We start from the raw sequence: 21,740 nt of genomic DNA on the forward strand, positions 1-21,740 counted from the left end.
AGAGTATATGTTTTTCAGAAAAATTTAAAAAGAATAGACTGGGTGTTTTTTTCAGTAAATTATAGTCAGTATAATAAGAAACTGTGGGTTAGGGACAAGTGCCCTTATGGAAGGAAAAAATTCAAAAATTTTTAAGCAGGAAAGTGCTTTTGAGACTTATAACCAAAGTATTTTTCCTTTAAATTTGTTGAGCTGTTGGACTAGAGATGCTAGTTTATCTTTGATCAGAACTAGGCATGGATCCATTGCTTCATGTAACTTGAATGGTAACTACTTCATCTTTGGCTTGGATCCTTGATTAAAACATAGCTTGGCTGCTGCTACAGCAGCAGCAGTTCCTTTAGCTGCTGTTTTTGTTGGAATGCACAGGGATGTTGTACTTTCCTATGCAATATTAGTATAAACATAATTCATTTGCTGCAGATAAGTGTTTTTTAATAGGATATGTATGATAATATCAGTGGGAAATATTGTGGTGGTTTAATAATATATTACGGTCAATGCTAAGACTGTTTTGTGTTGTATTAGTAGTGTTTATGTCAATAGAAAGAATCACAATATTAAGATGAACAGAGAACTGTTTCATATCTATGTAGCCAAGTTTTAAAAAAGTCAATTTTATATTGGTAATAGAGTCAGTGGTAATTGGTCTTGTAATGATTTACACGATCATTTTAAGTTGAGTAAACAAGGTATTTTCTACATTCTCTGCTATTTTTGTTTTAAATGTAATCCAGTTTTGCTTTTAGATAAACTGAGCATATATGTTCGTTAATGCATTCCTTCTTTGTAAATATAGTTCTTGTAAATGATATGGTTTAATTGCTATCAAATAGGAGTTCATAAAACACTAGACTTGAGGTTTAATTATTATGAGAGAAAACAGTTTTGGACAAAGTATTTGAAAATTGAAGCTCTCACTCTTGATAGATATGCCCCATTGTTTAGCTGGATTAGAGCTTATATCTCTGCATTTTTAGATTATATCATTCGGTGGTCTAGTGATACATTTTATATTTCTCTTGAAAGAGTTCAAGAAATTATATTTAAATACTAAGTGATGGCTTATTATTATTTTTTTTTAATGGCTAGCACTAAACTTAAAAATATTTAGAGATAAAAATGTAGCTATTTTACCTGGGTGTTGCGGGAATGATTATTAGTCTTTTCATACTTTTATTTATTTTTGGTACTGGGAAGTGAACCCCCAGGGGTTCTTAACTACTGAGCCAAATCCCAGCCCTATTTATTTTTTTTAAATTTTGAAATAGGGTCTCACTAAGTTGCTTAGGGCCTTGCTAAGTTGCTGAGGCTGGCTTTGAACTTGCGGTCCTTCTGCCTCAGCCTCCCAAGCCACTGAAATTAAAATTGTGTGCCACATACCAAGCTCATAATTTTGAGTTTAGAATCAAATTAGAGATAGGCACAGGATTTCATCAGCTAAAACTGTCAACTTTCGTACAGGTTGAATATCCCTTTTTTGAAAATCCAAAATCTGAAAGATTTGACTTGGTGTCACTGTGGTAAATTCCATACAAACTCATGTCACCAGTTGCAGTCAAAATGCAGGTTTTGTAAAAGTATAAAATTTTCTTAAGGAGACACACACACACACACACACACACACACTTTATGAAACACAGGAGAATTTTTGTGTTTAGACTTAGGTCCCATTCCTGAGATGGTTCCTGGTATGTATATAAATATTCTAAAATACAAAAACTGAAAAATCAGAAACACTGCTTCCAAGCATTTGAGATAATGAGTTTCAACCTGGATTGATAAAATCTGTATCTAAAGCCAGATAGGCTTGTTCTGCACCCAACCCCTAGATTTACCTGCACTCAGTCATAGACAATGCTATAAGACACAGATTCTTCCTCAGAGGCAAGGCACTTTTAAAACATAATTTAGAAGAGAGCATGTATGTTCTGAGAATATCCTCATGTGAAAGAAGGAGTATCAGAGATTAACACATACAAGCATTTAATTCTTTTTCTGTAGTGTAATTACACAAGTCATTATATTTTCCATAGGGAAATGAGTTATAATAGTAGAGAGAACTCATAATCCTAAACTCAAAGTTTTGTGGTTTCAAACTTTTTTGACTGATCCAATGTAAAAAAAACACATGAGCTGAATCAAGTTTCATGAAATGTTGCTTGTACTCGGCACACTAATGTACCCTAATATTTTCTGTCTTAATTCATTAGATACTACACATGACCTTTTGAATTGAATTTATGTCACATAAATGGGATCAGTATAGTTAAACAAAAGTGGCTCAAGCAGATGTGTATTCCCAATCAAAACATGAGTCCTGGGAATTGGAGGTCCTTTTATTTGCTTATAAGATAACCTTTGTTCTATCTTCACTCTAGTCTGGCTATCTAATCTTTAAAGGATATGATATTATGCTTAACTTTAAAGATAGAAGTACTTATACCAGTATTGGTTAGAACATAAAATCTCAAATTTATTCTTTCTCCTCAATATTTCTCATCTATTGTGAAAGAAAAAAAAATACAGGATTACCTAAAGGACCATTCTTTTTCTCCAGATACTTAAAAAGGTTTTTTTTTGGATTTAGCCAGATCCCCAGGGAAGTGTATTCCTATACCAGTTTTCTACCCTTGTAGAATTTCTTAGGTGTTAAGCCACTAGACCACACTGGAAGAGTGTGTAACCAAATGTCACTCATTGCAGTTCATTAAGGATGTTGTTCATTCTTTGTGATCATCTTAAGAATCTTGACTTGAAGGAGAATTTGCTCTTTTGTGTTAGGAATACTGTTTTTCTTTCTTATCTGTTTTTTTTTTTTTGTGTGTGTGTGTGTGTTAGGGATACTGATTCATGTAATAGATCATGTTGCCCTTTTATATTGACAGCTATGTAGTGAAAATTTTGAGCCTACATTTTCTTTGCTGACCTCATTATGCTGTCCCTCTCATCTCCCCCCAGTGAATTACTTTTCTATTAGCCCTAATTTTCTTGTATATGTAAAACATTTTATATTCTGTATGCTATTTCAAGTTTTTATAGAAATAAATATTTATAATTAGCTATTGTTAAAACTAAACTTTAAAAGCCAAATTAACTTGTTAGAATAGAAAAATAAGATTATATTATTATAAATTTGATAGTTTTTGTGATTTGGTTGTTTTTAAAAATTATATTAATCAACAGTTATTGTTAAAAGTATGTTTAGCTTTATTTTACATAATTAAATTAACTATGCACTGTTGCTTTTAAAACAATATTTTTGGGTATTAATATAAAATGCATTTGGGGAATAAATAAACCTTGTAAATCCCTCAGATCTTTTTGGTATGAGGTTGACTACAAACTACCAAGTATTTGAATTAAAATGTTTTTAGTTATTTCAATCTAACAATGGCGATATATCATAAAGGATAAGTTTCATCAGTAGTATGTCAGCATTTTAATTACATAAAATCGTATTCTATTTAGAGCTTTTTAATTTTTAATTTTCTTTTTTCATTCTTTTTTTTTTTTTTTTGTGCAGGGGCCATGCTAACATTCTCTGTATTGTTCCAATTTTAGTATATATACTGCTGAAGCAAGCACAGCTTTTGTATTTTTTAGACCAGTCTCAAAATTTCTGAAATAAATTTTCAAGTTTTGAGTTCAGTGTCACTTGCCATACAACTGTGTTTTTTTGTTTAGCTGAAATAAGTGTATCATGTTGGAGATACATTATAATTTTTGTTGAAAATATTATATTTGAAGGGAAGATTTAATTATTGTAAGTTGTTATTTAAGTGATTTATATACTTAGATCTCTTTATACATTATTAACATGTTTCAAAATATCTAAATGCCTTAAATTTTACATTTTAAATACTTAAAAAATGATCTAAACATTCTAAAAACTGAGAATTATTTAATGAAACAGGTTTAGTTGTAAAAATGTCTTAATAAAATATAAATTTTTCAGTTATAGAATTGAATAAAAATGTCAACCTTATTGTGAAATTTGGAATTAAAATTAATTCAAGAAATGGACAAGAGATAGTGACCATTTTAGTTAGAGAAAAGGTCTCTGATATTTCAAACATTGCCTAAAGTTAATATAAAATTTGTGATAAAACCATAAGACTCTGTTCATATTTCTGAACATGATATAGATAGCATGTTTAAATACAGAATTCTAGTGATCATTGTTAGTATATATTAAAAGCATGTTTTTGGAAAACTATAGTGTCAACCCTGTGCTACTTTCTTAAATGTACACAATGTAACCTTTCTCAATGATTGAGGATTATTTCAAGGTAGAGGAATTTTAGACAATAATGAGAATTATTTCAAGTGGAATTATTTTGAAAGCTTCATCTTCCCTTTACCTCCATGTCCCTGGAATTTATCTTGAATAATTCTCCAATATTAATTTATGTTGTGTGTTACTTTCTCAACAGAATGATCATGTAGGTCAGTCATACTTCTGGTAAATAGTTGTTCAATGACTTCTTTAATCTATCTTTTAGTTTGGAATAATGTTTTTAAGTTCACATATAAAATAGCAATCTGTCTGTTTCCTATAAACATTAACAAAGTTTGCTAGAATCATCCCTGTTCTTAGAATGGAACAGAATTATACTTATAATATGCCCCTAAGTATCATCTATATTCAGTAAAATTTAACATTTTGATATATTCTTACAGGGTTCATGCTTGAACCAGATCCAGAGCATAGACCTGATATATTTCAAGTGTCCTATTTTGCATTTAAATTTGCCAAAAAGGATTGTCCGATCTCCAATATCAATGTAAGTAGTTTCTGAAGTAGGATATGAATTGAAAATACATTTTATCTTGTGTGGAGATACGTGTGTTTGTGTATGTGTGTGTATACGCTTTGAGTACTTGTTTTATGACAAGTGATCTGCTACTGTGTTTGTGAGTATAGTTTTTGTATAAAGCCACATTTCTGAAACTATGTCCTGAGGTGTCCTGGAGAACTGCAGCAAACTCAAGAGGATATTTTGCATTTTCAAGGGAACACAATGACATTTGTCTGACATAGCACAGACTTCTTTTATCAAGTTGTTTAAGCTTAACCATTTAATAAACAGACACTAAGTGCTCTTTTAAAGACAAAAATTGGGGAAAGTTGGTTGTGAAAAGTAGATGCATGGTAAACGGAGAGACCTGAATTCAATTCTGTTGTTTTTTTTGGGGAGGTTACCTAATATACATTTTTTTTTCGTCTGTAAAGCAAGATAGTAATTACAAAGATTACAACTAATGTAAAACCTAGTGCTGAGTCCATGGAAAGAGCTTATATGGAAATAGCGCATATTGTTTGAAGTTTTATTCACTATGTGCACACTACATTAACTTCAGATAAATGATGTATGACAAGTCTCTGGTAATTTTAATAAGGTTGCTAGTTGTTACTGATTTTAAGCCGTTTTTAATTTTATAAAGAACATTCTGGCCTGATTTTGCTTGTACATGTTTCCCTTATGTATAATTTAATCTACCTATGAAGAAAAAATGAAGGAATGTGGTACCTTTCCTTTTTTGTTTTTTAAGGCCCTTTGCCGCAGTCTGGCTGGGCACACAATCACGAGCCACCACACAGCTTGTAGATTCAAACAGCAACTCTTTATTTCTGAACTCACACCAGCCATCTACGATCACGTTCTGGGTAAATCCACGTTCTCTGCCCAAATCCACATCCACTGGGCTTCTATCTCCCAAAAAATACTGTCTGAATCCCGTGAGAACTCAAGGGGAACTCAGGCAGCAGGATACGCCCTATTCCCAGCAGGAATAATCTTAAACCTTAAACCTTAAACCTGGAACCTAAACTGGGAACGCCCTAAACCCGATTATCTTAAACCGGGAACACCCTAATCCGCCCTGGTCCTTGAGCAAGGTCACCTACATGCAATGTCACTGCAACATGGGGTACGCTGGCAAGGAAATTGTCATACCTACTTGGCTAATGGCTCCCAGCAGCCCTTAATGTATCAAATGTAATGTTTTCTATGTTGAAGCTGAAATCATGCAGTTCTAACATTCAATAAAGAAAATAGTTTTATTTGAAATTTTACTATGGATTTTTAGCTCTCCATTCATCTAATATTTACTGATTTCTGTTGTGATCCAAACATGGGGCGTAAACACTAGTGAAGCCTTCTGTCTTCATTTTCTAGATCTTATGCTGAGTGTCATGAAAATTATCTGTAGTATTTGTAAACACTTTTTTACACTTATTTACTTCTTTTTCTTTTTTTAAAATTTTTTATTTATATATAACAGTGGAATGCATTATAATTCTTATTACATATATAGAGCACAACTTTTCATATCTCTGGTTGTATACATAGTGTATTCACACCAATTCGTGTCTTCATACATGTACTTTGAATAATAATGATCATCACATTCAACCATCATTAATTACCCCATGCCCCCTCCCTTCCCCTGTATACTTCTTTTTCTGAAGTACAAAATAATCTTTGATTTATAATATTTGTAGTATAATCTTTATTTTTACCCAAATGACATTTGTATAACATGTAGTGATATTTGCAGATTATATCTGGGAAATATAATGTGGATAATTTGGGATGTGAAAATAAATGGCATCTCATACAAAGTATTTTGTGTTGTTTTGTTTTGTTTTTGAGATACTGGGGATTAAACCCAGGGCCTTAGCTGATAGGCAAGTGCTTTACCACTAAGCTACATCCCAGCCCTCACAAACAGCATAAGTTCAATAATATGTCCATAGCTTAAAAAACAAACTTGTTAAAATTAAAAACCAAAATGAAAATTTTTGTTTTTGTTTTTTTCTTTCAAGAACTCTTCTGTTCCTTCAGCTCTTCCTGAACCATTGACTGCTAGTGAAGCAGCTGCTAGAAAAAGCCAAACAAAAGCCAGGTAGGCAAAACTATGTTTGCTGAAATGAAAAAGGCATTTTGGTGGGGGTGGGGGAAGCTACAGTTCTTATTTAAATTTTAGCAAATGTCATTGATTAAATGTCATCCTCCCACAAAAAAAAAAGGGGGGAGTGTTACTTATTGCATGTGGTGTAGATAACAAGTACAAAATAAGGTTTAAAATCTTATATCCAGGATTTGATATCGCTCTTACCTGAACTGTCCACTCTCATTAATAAATATGTGAATTTTTAACTGATGATGCTACGGTGGGTCTTTTTTGGGGGGGATGGGTGGTGAGATCATTATCTTCATAACATGACAGCCCTAATTTAGGACATTTTATGTTTCAAGTTGGTAGCTAATATGCTTTTTAAAATACTTAAATATAAAATTTATAGGCAACTAGAAAATATATGTATTTTGTAGAATTTATAGTGGGTGGTTATAACTGTTAACATATTGTAAGACTGTTAAAGTATTATGTTTTGAAATGTATTTTTAAATTGTTTACTGCATTTATAAGTTTAAAATATATTGTGTAGATTAAGAGCTGAAACTGTTAGTGATGATATTTTCTCTGCTTTTTATTTTAACTTAAAAGTTAATAAGCAGGACTCTCTTAGGTTATCAGACAGGTATAATATTGCATTTGGGGAGTTTTCTTAGTCAGAGCTTTTTGTATTGTTCTCACTTAGTTAAATTATTTGACATAAAATACAAAAATATATTTGTTAAATATCCTTTACATAAAAGGCATAGATATTGGAAATGTAAAGAAAAATAAGCAGTTTTTATTTCCAAGAATTTCTAATTGTAAACAGTTAGTTGTAAACTGATGGATAGCAGAACATTCTGAGAGTAGGGAGGAAGGGAAAGACTGGGAGCTGGGAGAATAAGAGCACAAAAGGAATGCTTTCCCTGGGGGTGGGCCTTTCCTTGAAGAATGAGTAGTCAGTCACCTGAAGGGGTGAGAGTGCAAATAAAACAGACAACTGAGGCTAGAAGAATGGCTCTTATGACACTACAAGGATGGAGAATAAGAGAACAGATTCAGGAGTGGTGGGGAATGAGTGCATTGGTAGGTAAATGTCAGTCATAAGCAACTTTGTTTATATGTCATGGCTGAGAATTTTGGATTTTGGCCTTTCATCCTCCAGTCAACTCTGTTGTTTGGCACTTGGTTGTAAGATAGGTTGTGTGATTTGTTACTTAGAAATGTCAAAGTATCATTCATGAATGGCTTTTTTTTTTTTTTTTTTAAAAAAATGGCACCCTAAAAATATATTCACTCACTTGAATTTCAAAATATTCTCTGGAGGGAGATGAAGGAATGAATATAGCTAATTCATAGAAATCCAGTATGACCACCAGTCTGTCTTATCTATAATGTAGCTTTAATGAGCAGCTGTTGTTATAGTTGAGTGGTAATTATGAATTAAGACTGGTCAGTTGGATTTTATTGTCACTTTAAAAATTTATTAATAATTAAGAAAATATCAATAATTAAATCCTTAGGAAGGTAGGTACAAATTTTTAAAGAAACGAGTCAAATGAAGAGTGATGATTTGAATATCTTTTCGTTATGACATAAAAGTTATAGCTATATTACAAGCAAATGAAATAATGCCATTAAAATGTGTAGTATTTAACCTGTTTTAAACATTATGCAATGTATACACATATTGAAATGTAACTTGGTAATCCATTAAAATATATTTTTATGTCTATATATCATTTAAAAATTGCTATGTTTTTTATAGTATGGTGAATCTGTTCATTATACATATCAAAATATAAGGTTCATTGGTGCTTATTGGTCATTAAGATAAATTTACTCTTAATGAAAAACTTAAAATCTAAAGTATACAAAGCTTAATATTAAAATTTAGATTTTTTTCACGTAAACGTCATATTTTGGGGAGAAGAATCTTAATTTTATTTTTGCTGAGGTTTTAAATGCTAGGCAAGTGCTTTAACAATGAACTACATTCCCAGCCCAGGGAAAAGAATCTTTAAATAAGCTTTTATAGGTGTTAGTAGCCATCTGCCCTGTCTTTAGTCTGTGACCCTCTTTGCTTTACTTCTCAGAAGCTCCCTTCTGCCTCCCCAAACTTGGCATGTGCTCTTGGGACTGCTAAACATATAAAAGTCATATGACATGTATACCTCAAAGATGGAAATGCTTCCTCTCTCGGCAGATGGAAACATTGAAGCAGGAAAGAGAGTCTGCTTTTGGAAGATTGTTCAGGTGATAGTGAGGAAGAAAGAAAAGAAGGGAAGCAGAGGAAACAGCACTGTGACTGTTGTAATAGTACAAGTGAGTCAGTGTAGCAGGGGCAGTGCAGTAATTACTTTCTTTTTTTTGTGTGTCTTCATTTTGACTAATTTGCTTTGGCATTTTCTTCCTATTCACACAGAATGCTATGTCTTTTTCAGAGTTTGATAAGATAAAATTTATTTTAAAAATTTAATCTCTAATTCCTACTTGAAGTCATTTTTAGTCAAATTAAAGGTGGAATTATCCTTTATGCAACTCTTGGCAGTACTATTTTCGCATTGATCACTTTCACTGTCTTATATTTTGTTGTGTTTTCACCAACATATAACATACCTTTCTAAGTGTTTTGCTGAATATTGGTCAAGTACAATAGTATATTGATAAAATAAATTGTGAGACATTAGATTGTAGAAATAATTCAGACTATTAATAAGCTTTTCAGAGGTTCTACCATGCTTTATTTGTGTTACGCCTCTCTAAAGAGTGGTTTAGATCAGGAATATGGCAAACTCAAGTTTGGTCTACATTACTCACTTAAGAAATAAATGGAGAGTTAGACAGAAAGATTATGTATTTTTCCCAAATTTCTTGAGATTAGGGAGTGTAAGATTGATTTTAGTGTTAAATCCCATAATTTGAACTCATAAGTATTTCATTATAAAAATGACATATAATTGATTATATGTAAAAATGATCTTTTATTACCTTGGTTCAGTTTTCATATGACACGTATCATACCCATTCCTTCTAATTAAACTAAGTGTTATTTTTAGAAGATAGCACAAATATAATACATTTCTATAGTTTTCCAAATTTTTGATTCAATTTTATTTTCTTTGCTCTTGGAAAGATAGCTGTTAACAGGGCTCCCTCTTGTGGTATGTAGAGATATTAGGAAATAGCTGTAACTTGTGCAGTTGTAGATTGGGTTTCTTCAACTGCAGTAACTCTGTGCTTTCATGTGTAGTTAGAATTTTTAAGTATTAAATTACTTAAAACGTGTTAAAGAATTTAGTACAGATATTTTATGGAAAATCCTGTTGGAAAGAGAATATCTGGCCTTATTTTAAAATGTTTTTGAGTTTTTATACTGAATTTTTAGAAAACAAAGTTGATAATCATATAAATAAAGATTTTACTTGACTTTTTCAAGGAAAAAAAGTAAATGTCTGTCTTCTCATATCTGTTGTCTCTTGTTTTCAAAATTGTGCTTACCTCTTGTCCACCCACATCTGAAGACCTGAACTAACTCCTAGAAGCAAAAGTTTTATATAGTTTCCATTTAGAGTTATAAGTAAAGCAAACTTGAAGATTAAAGAAGTTGAATGTGAGCAGGGTCTCCACTTGTTGGAAGTGTTGGCTTCTTTTGTTTTATATGCTCTAGGGTGTAGTCTTTTCTTTCTTACCCTTGAGTCCAGGCTAGGGAAGATTATTTCTTGTTTCTCTTCAAAGAGTTGGCTCGTGATTTTGTCAAAAACATTATAAGAAGGTTTCTGTTTTGTTTTCCTTTCAATCTCATTTCATCTCCTTAATAGTAATCTTTGGGAGTATACTCCTTCTGCCAGTTTCAACTGCAGACCTTGATGGTAGTGTACTATTTTCTTTATTTACTTTCCTGTCTTCACTAAAAACGTAGTCTTTGGGAGTTAGATTTAGGAAGAAGCCAAGAGGACTGACATGATCATCTGTAATAATTAAATGCATCTGCTGAAGTAGATACTTTACAGAAAAAAATAGTAAGAAATAAGCCCAATATTTGTAATAAAATGTGTTCTTCTATTTTAGAATAACAGATATCATTGGACCAACAGAAACCTCAATTGCACCAAGACAAAGACCAAAGGCCAACTCTACTACTGCCACTCCCAGTGTACTGACCATTCAAAGTTCAGCAACCCCTGTTAAAGTCCCTGCTCCTGGTGAATTTGGTAACCACAGACCAAAAGGTAATGCAGCTTTCATAGTCAATGGAAATAAACCTTAGATGGTTTGATTTTCAAGAGGCATAAATTACCAGTAAAAAAGTAGATAATGATACTTCAAAAAACTTTGTGCTGATATCTAATAGACTCAATTATTTTTCTTAAGGTTTTCTGAAGGCAAAGAAAAGTTACTGACAATGTAAAAGTATAATCTGAAAAGCTCAAAATTTTCCTTGATTCTAATACAAACTCTTATCCCTAGAGATAGGTTTGGCATTGATAATAAAGTTCAAGAGTATAGAGAGTTCTGTGTTGTATTGGAAAGGAGGTGGTTGAATCTCTGGTCTTTGAAAGCTATGTATCTTTCTTTGCTTTGAATTTAGAGCCTTGGTGAAGGAACCATGTGCACATTGCAACATAAGAACTGGTATTTTAGTTTGATTTTCAGAATTGTTTTTCTAATCTAAAATATCTCCTAAGTATTTTGGTAGTGTGGTACTTAAAACAGTTTTTCTCACTAAGGAAATATTCCTGACTGATGAAGTACATTTAATCTTAATCTCTCAAGGGTCTGGGGATATAAAGAAGACTTATCTCAAAGATAACTCCAGTTTACACTTCCATTTTATAACAAGCTTGTGTTTTGTTTTTAAATGTTAAATGTTTTCATTTAGAATACTCTCAATGGTTCAGAGCCTGAATTTTGAATGAATCTATGTTGAGTCTTATTTCTCTCATTTTCTTTAGTAATATATCTTATAAAAATACTAGTATTTCTAGGATTATTAGAAGGCTTAAATGACTTGGTTAATGTAATGCCTGGTATAGAATATGCCCTTAAGAAATATTAATCATTAGACACTCTTATTACTATTAAGTCAAATATATGGTGAGGGAAAATAATGTTTATTTTTATATTACCTGGCATATTGCTACATATCTATGTGGTAATCAGGTACACCAATTAGAGTGGTGTTCTATGGGAAAGGGAAGGTAATGGGAAAGGGAAGAAATGTTCATTCACATTTCACCATTTCTTAGCCTCACTGTGGTTCTCTTGTGTAAAATGAGGACAGCAACTATTGTTCCTATTCTGAGGAGTAAATAGAAGGTGTATGTTATGTAGAAAAATTCTATCTCAATAAGCATTATTGATCTTTTCCCTACTGTTTTGGTTTGGAGACCTTATTAGTTTTATTTATCACATATCAGAGTTCCCTGGCAAAAGGCCAACTAGAAACACATTTGTGCTTGAACAAGTCAGATTTCTTTCTTACAAATTACGGGGAACTGTGAGGTAGTATTTGAAAAAACATTTTCAGAATTTGGACTTGTTTTGGATAATTTTGGGGAGGAGTTAAGGAAGTGGGACATCTTTGGATTCTATCCAGAAGCCTGGGCATGATATGGTTTAGGTATCAAATCTTATCCTGAAGGAGAGAAGCTAAAGCCTCAATTGGTTACAGAGTAGCAGTCAAATGAGGCAAGATAGAGGGACCTTGGGTTATTTTTGTGGTTTGGACAAAGTTCATGATTCTGTTTGTGTTCAGATATGAATATAGAGTGGTTTTGTGTCTTGATCTTTCCTAGACACAGAGTAGTAACCTTATCTGATGTTAAGTGTTTTATGAAATAAACCAACATGTAAGCACTAAGACCCAGCTGTGAGGGCCAGGCCTGTTCCTGATATAAGGAGCTACATTTCTCTTATATTTGCTTCCAGCTTAAGTTGGAAAAATTATACTTTTTCCCCTCCCATATATGCTCCTTTTTTTATATTTATAATATACATTTTTTCATCATTAAACTTGTTTATTTTGTGCTTTTTTATTTATATATAACAGAATGTATTACAATTCTTATTACATATATAGAGCACAATTTTTCATATCTCTGGTTGTATAATAGTATATCCACACCAATTCGTGTCTTTATAAATGTACTTAGGATAATAATGATCATTACATTCCACCATCATTTATAACCCCATGCTTCCCCTCTTCCCCTCCAACCTCTCTGTCCTATCTAGAGCTCGTCTATTCCTCCCATGCTCCCTCTACTTATCCCACTATGAATCAGCCTCCTTATATAAAAAACAAAACAAAACAAAACAAAATTTGGCATTTGGTTTTTGGGGATTGGCTAACTTCACTTAGCATTATCTTCTCTAACTCCATCCATTTACCTGCAAATGCCATGATTTTATTCTCTTTTATTGCATTTTTAATGGCAGGCACAATCATTTGAGATAGGACAAGAGAAAATGGCTCAGTAGAGTTTTAGTATGAGCACAAGGAATGAGAAGCTCAAGATGAAAACTGAGAAAGTAGAAATGGGTCCCTCAAACATAAAAATCATGGTATATGCTATAGTTTTAATGTCCCCTCCAAAACTCATGTTAAACTCATGCTCCTTTTTAACATTTCCTTCTCCTCTGGAAATCATATAGAAAGAAACACATATAAGAAAAGAAAGTAAAAAAGTATGTTTTCTCTTAAAATATGCAAATAATACAGAAATATTCAGAGGAAAATATAATTCTCCTTTTTTAAACTTAGAGCATATATTTGTACATAATAGTTGGGTTCATTTTGACAAAAACATAAATGCAAGGAATTTGATTTCAGTCTCCATTCCCCCCACTTTTCCTCCCATCCTTCTTCTATTTTTTTCTACTCTACTGATCTTCCTTTGTTCCTTTATTTATTTAGTTTATTTTATATGTGTGTGTGTGGGGGTGTGTGTGTGTGTGTATATATATATATATACATATACAAAGGGGAAATTCCCTTTGGTACATTTGTGTATTCATATAACATGATTTTATCAAATTCATTGCATATTTACTTTGCTTTCCCATCCTTCCTCCTTCCCTCTTGTCCTCCCTTCTACCCCACTGATCTTCCCTATGTATCTATGATATTATTTCTTCCCCCCTCACCTTCTTTAGCTCTGGTTTCCACTTATTAGAGGAAACGATTGGCTTGTGATTTTCTGAAATGTAATTTATTTCACTTAGCATGATGTCCCCCATTTCCATCTGTTTATCAGCAAATGCAATTAATTCATTCTTTATGGCTGAGGAAAACTCCATTGTGGATACTATACCACATTCTCTTGATCAATATTCATTTATTCAAGGGAATCTGGATTGATTCCTTAATTTGGCTCTTGTGAATCTGGACTGATTCCTTAATTTGGCTGCTATAAACATCGATGTGGCTGTATCACTATAGTTAGTATGTTGACTTTAGTTCTTTTGAGTAAATGCCAAGGAGTGGGATAGCTGGGTCTTATGGTAATTCTTTTCCTACTAATTTTGAGGAATCTCCATACCACTTTCCAGAGTGTTTACATTAATTTGCAGTACTACCAACAATGTATCAGTGTTTTCTCTCACATCCTTGCCTGTTTTCTTGATAATTGCCATTATATTATGTAAGTCTCCTTTTTTTCTTCCCAGAGCTAACCAGAAGTAGTTCAGTGTGCATTCTCTTATATTCTTATGTGATATATATTGATACAAGTAATTTATGTTGTCATTGACTTCAGTGAATTCATACCATATACATTTCTCTGGCAAGTTGATTTTTTCTTCTTAATATATTTTGGAAAGCTTGTTAGCTCATCATTGCATAAAGAATTACCAAGTAATTCTTAATAGGTATGTGATATTTTATACCATGAATATACGATGGCTTGTATAACCATTTACGTTATTTCCTATACTTTCTGTTACTAATAGTGTTGCAGTGAATATCCTTACATCCCATTCTTTAATGACATTAGGACATTTCTCTAAGGAAGGTGTTAGGAAGTTTTTTTTTTTTTTTTCAATTTTGTTTATATACTTCTAAATTGCCATCCAAAAAACTCCAGAAATTTACACTGATATCAACAGTGTCAGTCTCATTCCTATTCTTGCCAGTGCTTAATGATAGAAGTTTTTAAAAATGTTGTCTTATTGGTAGGTAAAACATTTTTATTGTATTTTAATATTCCTGATTGATAGTACACTTTCATCTGTTCATGTTTTTCTTCTATGAGTTAACTGTTCCAATTTTCCATGAGATTGTTTTCTTTTTATTGCTCTGAATATTTATTTTTATTTTGAACATTAAGTCTTTGACTTTTTGCCAAATACATTATAAATCTTTTCTTCCATTTTTGCCATTCATCTTTAGATTTGTGAATATACATTGAGACATAGGAAAAACAAAATTTTACAAGGTCAGTTTTACACTTTTCATTTTTCTGCATTTTGTAATGTATTTCAAAGAAATTTTTTCCATTTTTTTTAAGTGCTGATACTTTTTTGTTGTTGTTGTTAATAGTGGTGTTTGTTTTCTGCAGTTAGCTTTTCAGTCTTACTGGAATTTATTTTAGGGTATAGCATGGAGAAAGGACTACGTTGAGGTTTTTTTTTTTTTCAGTTTTCTGTAGTGCCATTTATTAATTAGTACAGTATTCTATATCCTTTCTATTCTTTCTCTCCTGATTTGAAATGCCACATTCATCATAATCTAACTTTCCATATTGTTTCCTTTCCCTCTATACTGTACTATCAGTGTAACCAGTACCCCGGTAGAGTAGAATCCTGCTTGGAGGTACAAGCCATCTGGGAAAATAAAAAGTCTGAAATAATCAGCAAGAAATGAAGACAAAACCAGAAGTTAGATTTAAAACGGAGGCACCTGATGAGTCTTCCAGCCCTGATAGGAACTGGAACTGAACAACTGAAAAAGGCCCCAATTCTTTATTTAAGGGGGGAAGTACATCAAGGCAGGGATAAGGTTTCAATGTGGCAGGGATCTTGCAGTCAACAGGTTGTTTGGTGCTTGGTAGACTACGCCCATTGGTAGTAGTGCTCTAAGCTAAAGCAGGGCACCAGTGTGATCTGGGAAATTTCATCCAGGAGTTCCTAGAAAAACAGCTTCGCTGCCTTAATGGCTCAAATAATATCCATAGTTCATACAGGGCTCTCAACACTGTATCATTGAATTGTTTTTTTAATGCCTCTTCCACAACTTTCTAGTTTTGATAAATCTAATCAGACAAGTAGACTAACATCCTTCTCTAAAATTTTCTTCTGTATGAATTTTAAAGAAAGCCTCTCAAATTACAAAATATAATTTTTAAATATTATTTAAATCTAATGACATACTGAATTTGGAGGAAATTCACGTTTTAATTTTTCATCATTATACTCATCCATGTTACTAATTCTTTTATTAATTCTAATAGATTTTAGTTGCTGATCTTGAATTTTTTTGAGAGGGAGAATCCCTTTTTGATAATGATTTGCCTTTTTCTTATGATTATTTATACATTTATTGTTTTCTTTTATAGCACTAGATAAATTAAATTCCCTTAATATTAAATAGCAATGTTGATAGTTTACATTCTTGTCATTCTCTTTTAATAAGAATGCTCCAGGTTTTATGTCTTCCCTGTGTTTCTGTTATTTATTTATTTTCAAAGTCTGGTAGATGAAGTTTTTCTTTATTCCTAGCTTATAATTTTTTTTTTTTTTAGAGTTAGGAATGAATTGCTTTTCTCCCCTCCAATATCTGTTGATAAATGGTATTATTTTCTCCTTTGATGTGTTATTTATTATGTTATTACATTTTTGGATTGTAAAGCCTTTTTGCCTAAATGGGATAAACCATACTTTTATTCTTTGGGTAAACTGTTGGCCTTGTGTTGGATCCTTTCCTTTATGTTTTTAAATGATTTTCTGAAAAAGAGGTATTGTTTCTTCAAAATGTGTTAGAACTGAGTGAATTTAAATGAATTGTTACTGTTTAAAAAGCTAGAATTTATTTTACTTTTAAATTATTTTTGTGGTGCTGGCGATTGAACTCTGGGCCTTGCACATGCCTTGCAAGTGCTATACCATTGAGCTACATTCTCTGTACCTAGAGGTAAAATTTTGATCACATTTTCAGTTCCTTTAATTTTCATTGATTTACTATAATTTTTCACCATTTGCTATAATTTACATATATATTTAAATTGTCCAATTTATTTAGATTTTCAAATTTAGATAAAATTATAGATAGCAATTTTTTAATGTCTTTTAATTACTTTAAGTCTGTAGTATGTTGATCCCTCACTTCTAATATTTATTTGGTGAGAGTTGCCTAGAGCTTTACCTCTTTTTATTAATCATTTCTTTTCTTCCTTTCTTACCTTTTCTTTCTTTTCTTTTTGGTACTGGGGATGCACGGGCTTTGCACAGGCTAGGTAAGTGCTCTAACACTTATCTACGTCCCTAGCCCTGTTGGTCTTTTCAAAGAGCCAATGACTAGGTTTTGGTTTTATTTATTAATTTCATGTTGTGGTTTCTTTTTTTTTTTAATTATTTTATACCTTGTCATTAATTCAATCCTTCTACATTCTTGGACTTATTTTCATTTGGTTATTTTATTTTTCAGTTTTCTTGTTTTCGTGTATACATTTAAGGCTAATTTTTTTTTTCTTGAGTACTGCCAGTGTTTTGTTTTATAGATTTTGCTATGTTGTATTGTCATCTCTTTAAAAATTAAAAAAAATTCAGATACGAATTTCTCTTGATCTTTAAGTTATTCCAGGGGCAGTTGTTAAATTTTCAGTAGGAATAATATTTGTGGTTAAAGTTTATTGCTTTGTAGGCAAGACTGTGTTTATTTTATCTTGGGTTTATTGCTTTGTAGCCAAGATCTTGGCCTGTGTTTAATGATTAAATCAAGAGATATATAATGAAGACCTACTATGTCTTAGGTACTAGGCTGAATCAGTGGTCAAAATAAGACCTTGACAACTGTTATGTAGCCTGTGTTTTGTGGGAGATAGGAATAGAGTTGGAGAGAAGAATGAATTTTGCCTTTGAAAATGAATTAACTACCACTTTTGAGTTTGGTGACCATATACCTGCTTCAGTTTATGTATAAAATAGAGAATGTGTGATCTGTGTCTTGATATACAAATTATATATTAGATCAATTTTAATTGTATATTCAGAGTTTCTCTGTCTTTATTTTTATTTGATTTGTTAGCAGATTCACTTAACTTATCTGAGTCTTTGTTTCATCATTTGCAAAATGGGGAATTATAGTGTGAATGATTATGATGTACTTGAAGAAACCGTTGTTTTCATGTAAAATTGTAATGTTGTTTGTGGATTCTCTGGTGCTCTATGACTTTGGATGGAGGATCAAGGGCTTTCTGCTGCCTGATGATACTAAAGAAAAGTCAGTTTGTGAGGTGAGAAGTGATCTCACAGTCCTTACATGAAGATCCTTGGTTTATGATTGGACTCCCATATGAGCCTTCTCCAGCTGGACTTCACAGCTTTGAAAAATGAATGTATAGTTTAGGAGTGTAACTTTTAATTCTCTTTCCATTGGAAAGAAATAACGTTTAAAAGATCAACGGTAATTTGGTCTGGATGGTGTGTAATTGTCAGCTTCATTTTCTTCCTTAAATTTTTATAAATATTTTCAAGAAAAACATAAACCTGAATTTTTCTTAAAATTAGAAGAATTAGAAATAGAAAGCTCTTTTCATGGAAGTTCTGAACTTAGGCCTGAGGAAGTTTGAATATATTAACTGATGAAAAAGAATCCTTCTCTCTTCGTATTCTACCCTTTTCTGCCTTGGAATTGAACAGTTATTTTAGTCAGGCTTCCCTCACCATAACAAAATACCTGAGATAACTAACTAAATAAGAGAAAGGGTTTGTTATGACTTGTAGTTTTAGAGGTTCTGGATCATGTTTGAATGGACCCATTGCTTTTTAAGCCTTTGGTGAGGGTGCCCATGGCAATGAATTTTCCTTTGTCTAATTCAGTGAACTTCTGTTGGTCCCTTACCTGACTTACTATGAGTTAGCATCTACATGTCATAGAAAACATTTGGCCTTTGGTTTTTTGGGATTGGCTTATTTTATTTAGCACGATAGTGCCCAGTTCCATCCATTCACTTGCAAATATCATAATTCCATTCTTCTTTATTGTTGAGTAATATTCCATTGTGTATACCACATTTTCTTTATCCATTCTTCTGTTGAAGGGCACCCAGGTTGGTTCCATAGCTTAGCTATTGTGAATTTAGCTGCTATAAACATTGATTTGGCTGCATCACTGTAGTATGCTGGTTTTAAGTCTTTTGTGTATATGCCAAAGAGTGGGGTAACTGGGTCAAATGGTGGTTCCAGTCCAAGTTTTCTGAGGAATTCCCATTACTGCTTTCCAGAGTAGTTGCACCAATTCTCAGTCTCACCACCAATGCATGAGTGAACCTTTTTCCCAACATCCTTGCCAACATTTATTGTTACTTGTGTTTTTGATAATTGCCATTCTGACTGGAATGATATAGAATCACAGCATACTTCTAATATGCATTTCTCTAATTGCTAGAGATGTTGAACATTTTTTCATATTGTTGAACATTCATATTTCTTTTTCTGGGAAGTGCCTGTTCAGTTCCTTTGCCCATTTATTGGTTGGGTTATTTTATTTTATTTTTTTCAATGTTTTTGAGTTCATTATATATCCAAGAGATTAATGCTCTATCTGAAGTGCAGGTGGCAAAGATTTTTCTCCCATTCTGTAGGGTCTCCCTTCATATTCTTGATTGTTTCCTTTGCAATGAAGAAGGTTTTTAGTTTGATACCATTCCATTTATTGATTCTCACTTTCACTTCTTGTGCTTTAGGAGTCTTATTGAGGAATTTGGTTCCCAAACTGGTATGATGGAGAGTTGGGCCTACTTTTTCTTCTAGTGGGTTCAGATCTCTGGTCTAACATCTACGTTCTTGATCCACATTGAGTTGAGTTTTGTGCTACATATGGATTTCTAGTTTTCCCAGCACTATGTGTTGAAGAGGCTATCTTTCCTCCAATGTATGTTTATGGCACCTTTGTCTAGTATAGGATCATATTTCAATGTGGGTTTGTCTTTGTGTTTTCTATTCTTTCATGTCTGTTTTGGTGCCAATACTATGCTGTTTTTCTTACTTTGGATCCATAGTATAATTGAAGATGTGGTATTGTGATGCTTCCTGCTTTACTTTTCTTGCTAAGGATTGCTTTGGCTATTCTGGGCCTCTTGTTTTTCCAAATGAATTTTACGACTGTATTTTCTATTTCTATGAAGAACATCATTGGAATTTTAATAGGAATTGCATTAAATCAGCATAGTGCTTTTGGTAGTAGGGCCATTTGACAATATGAATTGTACCTATCCATGAATGTGGGAGATCTCTTTATCTTCTAAGGTCTTTTTCAATTTCTTTCTTTAATGTTCTGTAGTTTTCATTGTAGAGGTATTTTACCTCTTTTGTTGGATATATTCCCAAGAATTTTATGATTTTTTTTTTTTTTTGAGGCTAATGTGAATGGAATAGTTTTTCTAATTTCTCTTTCAGCTGATTCATTGCTGATGCATTTAGGAACACAATTGACTTATAGGTATTAATTTTATATCCTACTACTTAGCTGAATTCATTTATGAGTTCTGAAAGTTTTCTGGTGGAATTTTTTGGTCTGCTAAATATAGAATCATGTCATTGGCAAATAGGGGTAGTTTGAACTCTTCTTTTCCTATTTGTACCCCTTTAATTTCTTTCTTTTGTCTGCTTGCTCTGGCTAGGGTTTCAAGGACTGTGTTGAGCAGATGCTTTAAATTTTTCTCCATTTCGAATGATGTTGGCCTTGGGTTTAATATATATAGTTTTTAGAATGTTGATGTACCTTCATATTACTCACTAGTTTTTTTACTGTTTTGAACATAAATGGATTCTGTATTTTGTGAAGTGCCTTTTCTGCATATATTGAAAAATCATGTGATTCTTGTCTTTAAGTGTATTGATGTGATGAATTATGTTTATTGATTTCCATATATTGAACCAACCTTGCATCCCTGGGATGAACCTCACTTCATCATGGTGCACTGTCTTTTTTAATGTTTTGTATGTGATTTGCCAGCATTTTATTAAGAATTTTTGCATCTGTATTCATCAGGGATATTGTTCTGAAGTTTTCTATCCTTGATGTATTTTGTCTGGTTTTGGTATCAGGATGATGCTTTGGAAGGGTTCCCTCCTTTTCTATTTTATGAAATAATTGGAGGAGGATTGGTGTTAGTTTTTCTTGGAAGGTCTAGTCCTGGGCTTCTCTTATTGGTAAGCTTTTGATGGTATTTTCAGTTTCACTGCTTGAAATTTATCTATTTAAATTTTGTATGCTCTCCTAATTGAATTTGGGTGGGTCATATTTTTGTGGAAACTTATTGATGTCTTCAAGATTTTCTATTTGAATGGAGTATAAATTTTCAAAATAGTTCTGATTTATTGTCTGTATTTCAGTAGTGTCTGCGGTAATGTTTCCTTTTTATCACTTTTTAAAAATATATTAATTTGAGTTTTATTCTTTTTCTCTTTGTTAGCTTGGCTAAAGGTTTATGAATTTTATTTATTTTTTTCAAAGAACCAACTTTTTTTGATTTTTTTTTTTTTGTTTCAGTTTCATTGATTTTGGCTCTGATTTAATTATTTCCTCCCTTCTACTGCTTTTGGTGTTGATTTATTCCCTTTCTAGAGATGTTATTTATTTGGTGACTTTCTATTCTTTTAACGAATGAGTG

At 32.2% G+C, this 21,740-nt stretch overlaps 1 protein-coding gene and 1 non-coding gene across 3 annotated transcripts in view; one reads left to right on the forward strand and one right to left on the reverse strand.

The window, feature by feature from the left end:
* The window catches only part of Bmp2k (BMP2 inducible kinase), a 130,953-nt gene that overhangs the window by 65,307 nt on the left and 43,906 nt on the right, over window positions 1-21,740 (forward strand). For both annotated transcript variants that reach the window (XM_046459248.2, XM_046459241.2), the window contains exons 8-10: window positions 4,684-4,787; window positions 6,833-6,912; window positions 10,978-11,138. In XM_046459248.2, coding sequence (XP_046315204.1) covers window positions 4,684-4,787; window positions 6,833-6,912; window positions 10,978-11,138 — 345 coding nt within the window. The remainder of the gene's footprint in view (window positions 1-4,683; window positions 4,788-6,832; window positions 6,913-10,977; window positions 11,139-21,740) is intronic.
* LOC124102926 (U6 spliceosomal RNA) lies at window positions 3,487-3,588 on the reverse strand. The gene has a single exon (XR_006855035.1). It is a non-coding gene; the product is annotated as a U6 spliceosomal RNA (small nuclear RNA).

Source organism: Marmota monax, unplaced genomic scaffold (assembly GCF_021218885.2).
Source record: "Marmota monax isolate L192 unplaced genomic scaffold, Marmota_monax_Labrador192_F-V1.1 WCK01_AAM20220418_F8-fsc00112, whole genome shotgun sequence".
Classification (NCBI taxonomy): Eukaryota; Metazoa; Chordata; class Mammalia; order Rodentia; family Sciuridae; genus Marmota; species Marmota monax.